Source organism: Musa acuminata, chromosome BXJ1-7 (assembly GCF_036884655.1).
Source record: "Musa acuminata AAA Group cultivar baxijiao chromosome BXJ1-7, Cavendish_Baxijiao_AAA, whole genome shotgun sequence".
NCBI lineage: Eukaryota > Viridiplantae > Streptophyta > Magnoliopsida > Zingiberales > Musaceae > Musa > Musa acuminata.
The window spans coordinates 9285968-9291967 of NC_088333.1; the positions used below are offsets into that span (position 1 = coordinate 9285968).

Below are 6000 nucleotides of genomic sequence, written 5' to 3' on the forward strand. Positions count from 1 at the left end.
TTGATATATTTTATTTATATCTAAACTCATTTACTAAAGATTAAGATTTTAAATATTTTATTTAAAATATTTTATACATCAAATATTAGATTGACGGTGATATACAACTTAGGATTGAGAATTTAAAGTTTTATATTCAAATTATCAAAATAATATAATAAATAATAATAACAAATATCATTATTAATCATGTCGGATGGCGTCACTAGTAGATATGAAATAGCTGAGATCAAAAGAATACTTTAATTGGATAATTTATATAATGTCTGATGAATAAAAGAAAACCGACGTTGTCGTCACACGAAATTTGAACGTTGGCCCACCGTTTGATTCATCACGTACAAAGCACATTTCAAAGTTTAGTGTAACAACACACACACACACACACATATATATACATATATATATATATGGTTAGATGATAATAACACTCCATATCTTTTTAATCAGAGACGGGGAAGTGTTTTGTTGATAATGAATGCAAGAAGCGACAAATCAAAGGCTACAACAGAGACAACCATCAACATGCTTTCTTTAATTCAGTAACTAATAAGACACATCCAAAGCAAAAGCCATTCTTTAGTCAAACTTGTCAACCTCACTTTTCCCACAGTCTTTTCCTTCGTCTTAGTTGCTGTCAGCTTTTTAGACCAAAACACCAACGTCCTCTCATCTTCCTGATGACCATGGCCACGTGTCCTTTTCTGGCAAACATATTGTGGGTCCCCATCTCAGGCCCCGCAGAAATTGGTGCACCCGACGGCAAGACTTGGCTCATTCCGCACAGGCGATCGCTGCTGCAATTACTGAACTGGTCCACTTGCTTGTAAAAGTGGAAGCTTTGTGCGTCTTTTAAATCTTGGAACCCTTGAAATGGCCGTTCCTCGCACCCCCTGTCCCCTCTCCCAACCGACTCCAGTCTCGGCGCAAACGCATCCAGCGCGGTGCTATCAGACAGTAGAGAAAGTGGGGGAGTGATCAGAGTGTTTGAGCTGTAAAGACTGTTGATATCATCAGATGCAGCTGACATCTTGATATTGTTGAGCTCCGCCAGCATCGAAATCAGATGTTCTTTTAGAGATTTGCGAGCAAAGTTCCCTCCTTTGATGGATCCACAGAAGGGCGTTTCAGAGAAGCAAGTGGAAGTGGTCTTAATGATCCCAGGGGAGGAAGCATCAGCTGCAGCTGCAGCTTCTTCTGGGAATGCCATTCGACACCTAAAGGTGGAACCTTTTGAAGATTTCTCGAAGGATGAAAGCGCTAATAAATTCAAATCTCCAGGTCGAACTGGACACCTTTCCCCTGAGATCACAAAGTCTTCGCTCAGTCCCAAGAAGCCACCCAGACCTCCTGGAGCCGAGACCCTTGTCCGCGGTCGCTCTATCTCCAAGCCCAAGTCTAGATTTGTTGAGCAGTCTGTTCCTCCGGCTCCCATCTCCGCAGACGACCGCTGCCCACCGATCTATGAACGACTGCCAGGCTCGCCGAATTCCAAGGCCTTGGGCGCTCCTAAGACCCCCCCGTCGCATGCCGGGGATGAAGAGGAGGAAGAGGAAGAGGACGAGGCAATTTATAAGAAACAACAGTTCGCAGACGGTGGGACGCCGCAAAGAAAGTGGAAAGTTAGGGTCTTGATCGAGTGGGCGATACTTATCGTCGCGATGGGATGCTTGGTTACGAGCTTGACAGTTCGCCGGTTGCATAGAGTTGTAATCTGGGGATTGGAGATCTGGAAATGGTGCCTGATGGTCATAGTAATCTGTTGCGGCCGATTGGTGACATATTGGCTGATCACCCTCCTCGTTTTCGTGGTAGAAAGGAACTTCCTCTTGAGAAAGAAAGTGCTGTACTTCGTGTATGGATTGAAGAACAGCGTTCGGGTCTGTGTTTGGTTGGGTCTAGTTTTACTCACTTGGTCTTTGTTATTTAGCCATGGAGTTCAGCGATCACCCAAGACCACCAAAGCTCTGCATTATGTGTCTCGCACGCTTGCTTCGCTACTGATTGGGTCAGTGTTGTGGCTGGTGAAGACTCTCTTGGTGAAGATACTAGCTTCCAACTTCCACCTGAACACATTTTTTGACAGAATCCAGGAGTCCATATTTCATCAGTACGTGCTGCAGACGCTGTCGGGGCCACCATTAATGGAGTTGGCTGAGAAGGTTGGGCATGTCAAGAGTACGTCACATTTAAGTTTAAGAAGCACCGGAAAAGGGAAAGGCAAAGGCAAAGGAGGGGAGGAGTTGGGGATGATTGATGTGGGAAAGCTTCAAAAAATGAAGCATGAGAAAGTGTCAGCTTGGACCATGAAGGGATTGATCAATGTGATCAGCAGTTCAGGGCTTTCGACTATCTCCAATACTATTGAGTGCTTTGATGAGGAAGCAAGTGAGCAAATGGACAAGGAAATAACCAGTGAATGGGAAGCAAAGGCTGCAGCTTATAGAATTTTTAAGAATGTTGCAAAGCCTGGTTACAAGTAAGGACATCTTTGTAGTGCTAGAATTTGACTTTTCTTTTCAGTTCCCTTTGTTACTTTCATATTTGCTTCTTGTTTGCAGGTACATTGATGAGGAAGATCTTCTGAGATTTTTAAGTAAAGAGGAAGTGACTTATGTGCTTCCATTATTTGAAGGAGCTGTGGAGATGGGAAAGATTAAAAAGTCAGCCTTAAGGAACTGGGTGGTAATCTCCTGATACTTGTACCGATTGGAATACTTCTTATATAACTTATCCATTTTTTGACATTCAAATTGTAGATTCGATTGAAGTTGCTATGTTCTCTACGTAATTCATATGGTTAATAAAATGGCCTTTAGGGGAGCTCTTACCTGCTTCTACAAGTAAAAACATCCTCTGTATCATTTAGCAATGCTCAAACCTATTTGTCTTTGGTGTCATAGTCTTTATGGGTCCCAAGGATAGATACGCAATGATCGAGTAACATCCACCACCAAAGTTCTCATAGAGATAGGTATATTCACCCATAAAGGAGTGCAAGGATAACAAGAATAATTTTTAGTAGCATTTACTGGATTGCTTCTTGAATTTGCTTATATTATCATGAATTATATCTTTTGCATTACATTTTTTAAGACAACTTAAACACCACCAAATTTCATATACATGTATATCAAAATTTCTTGAGTATTTGGGTGATACCTATGATAGTGGTAGTATCAGCGGTGGTGGTCACAAAGTGGAGATGTTGAAAGTGATGGTGGCAGCATATGGTGGTTAGAGTGGCGGTGGTAAGAGGTGCTGCTTTGTTGTAAGTATGGTTGTGGTAAGGGGTTGTAATTATGCCCCATGGTAGTGGTTGTGATGATGATCAAATGGTTGTTATGGCAATGACGATGATGGTATCGTGCTGGTGGTGATGTGTCAATGGTGAAGGGCCGGGGTGGTGGTGAGCTGGTGGTGATGGTAGTAGCAATGATGATCGAGGCAAAATAATGGCAAGGTAATGACAATAGTAGCGATGATGGTGATGATATGGGACCGTACAATTATTTTGTTGAGATATGGGACTGCCAGAAATATCCACCTTAATAAACATAAAATGTTCTTAAGGTTATTAAATAGCACATTATACCTTGAAAAGTCCACCTCTTGTTGGACTTCGATTGTAGTGATACATTTTGTAGAACATGATTTATGATAGGTTCCAATGGCTTCATGAAAATCATCTCGCTACTCTCCATATTCTTATGAAGGACCGATGTACATAATGACAGCTTAATACTAAAAAGTTGCATGAAACTCTACTAAAAAAGATGATGAATTGTCCTCTAAGAAACAAGTTCAATTCATTAGCTTATTTCTCTTAACCCTATATCTACTATGAGTGATGATCAATATTTTGTGATCTTGTTTCCAGGTGAAGGCATATCTTGATCGCAAATCACTTGCACATTCCTTAAATGACACAAAAACAGCTGTAAAGCAATTGCATAAACTCGCAAGTGTTATGGTCATCGTTGTGATCATTATTGTCATGCTCCTTTTGTTGGGATTTGCAACAACACAAGTTCTTGTATTTATCTCATCTCAACTATTATTAGTGGTTTTTATGTTTGGGAATACCTGCAAGACTGTCTTTGAAGCGATCATATTTGTGTTTGTAATGCACCCTTTTGATGTTGGTGATCGTTGTGTTGTTGATGGAGTCCAGGTAAGTTATTTGCATACTTGCGCACTGGCTTTTGTTTAAAATATTGTAATCTAATTCTATATTCGCAAACATGCAGATGATAGTGGAAGAAATGAATATACTGACAACAACATTTCTGAGATACGACAATGAGAAGATATTCTATCCAAATTCAGTATTGTTGACCAAACCAATCAGTAACTTCTATCGAAGCCCTGACATGAGTGATTCCATCAAGTTCTCTGTTGATGTTTCAACTGCAATCGAAAGCATTGGAGCTTTAAAATCTAAAATAAAAGCGTAAGTCGAACTAACCTATATGTTGCATCCATCTTCATCTCGATTAGCACTCTTTTAACAATTCAGAATTTTATGAATTTCAATTTTATCTTAGAAGATAATGCTCTTCTTAACTTTTTATTGTGATCCAATCTATTCAGCAACTTAGAAAGGATTTTTAGAGAACAAACCACTTAACTGTAGTCATTCCAGAGTAAAATATCAGTTTTGAGATTAGAATGTTCAGAAAATGGTTATGATATTTTACACGCATTCTAAGTTTTGTAGAATTTTTATGATCGTAGTGTTAATTACATTTCTGAAGGCAAGTTTCTTCTCTTCTTACGACACTAGATGGTCTATTTTTTTTCAGGTACATTGACAACAAACCTAATTATTGGCATCCCAATCACAGCATAGTAGTAGAGAACATCGTGGACATTAATAAGATGAATATGACCCTTAACGTTCGCCATACTATGAACTTTCAGAACATTGTGGAGAAGAACAACCGGAGGTCTGATCTTGTTCTGGAGCTGAAGAAAATATTTGAAGAACTATCGATTCGGTATCACTTGCTGCCCCAAGAAGTGCACTTCAGTTATACTGGCTTCAACCCGTTACCTGTATCTATTGGACAAAGCATATGATGATATCCAAGAGTTAATGAACCTTTTGAAAACCTAAGTTCTCGACGATTGCAAATGCTGTAATGCTGTGATTTTGTGTCAAGAGGTTCGGCTTGTTATTGTGTTGTAATGCTATTTGTCATACGCTCTAAACAAGAGTGTTTGTGTAATGTTGTGGGACTATAGGCAATGTCAGTATTGTGTTGCTCGAGTTTCTATTCACTCTGCACAATAATAAGTTATTCTTTTTTTGTCAGAATTAAAAAAAACAGTATATTAGTTAAAGGATTTCAGTACATCCACAGAATTAAAAAAAGAACCGGTACATTAGTTTAATGAGAGAAGCAATAGAGGCTTTTAGGATCATGTCGCTAGATTTAGATAAATTATTTCCTTCCTTGCGCATTTCAATCAAGAAAAATTAAAAGTCTATGCTTTTTTTTTTTTTTTTTGCCAAAGGGTCGTCTAAAAAAGTTTATATCGCATGAGTGATGATACATGTAACATGATATGCACTCTTTTTACTTATTATATATTAGTATTTTATCACTTATATCACGTGTTGTATGAATATATTATAATGTCAATGGATCTATACAATGAGAATTGGATCGTGATGAGATCACAGATCGATTCACCTTTAAACATAGATTATAAATAATCCCGGTTATAGATTACTCGAGAGGGACATCGAGATAATCAAACAGACTGGTATACTATAGATCCGTATATATAATAGAGGTGGCTAGTCTCATAGCTACGTGTGTAGGGACACTAGGATTATAATGTAGGTGCTCATTAGAGAATCATTTTAATAATTGATCCGCTCACATAATGTTGGATGGTTGATGATGCCATATTATCAAACAGTAATTCCGTAGTCTCAATGTTGTCTCTGGTCCTTAGATTTGAGACACTAAGGATGTCTTATATGAGTAC

General features: G+C 38.8%; 1 protein-coding gene across 3 annotated transcripts; it reads left to right on the forward strand.

The window, feature by feature from the left end:
• The first annotated feature begins 879 nt into the window (after positions 1-879).
• On the forward strand, positions 880-5272 carry LOC103991467 (mechanosensitive ion channel protein 10). 3 transcript variants are annotated; one of them, XM_009410942.3, is made up of 5 exons: positions 880-2479; positions 2562-2685; positions 3881-4174; positions 4251-4453; positions 4806-5272. In XM_009410942.3, the coding sequence occupies exons 1-5, from the start codon at positions 1107-1109 to the stop codon at positions 5080-5082; spliced, it is 2271 nt and encodes a 756-aa protein (XP_009409217.2). In that variant the 5' UTR covers positions 880-1106; the 3' UTR covers positions 5083-5272. The 3 variants fall into 3 exon arrangements, with proteins under 3 accessions (XP_009409217.2, XP_065047829.1, XP_009409218.2); XM_065191757.1 differs by having other exon boundaries at positions 4924-5272; XM_009410943.3 differs by lacking the exon at positions 3881-4174.
• Positions 5273-6000: the final 728 nt, after the last annotated feature.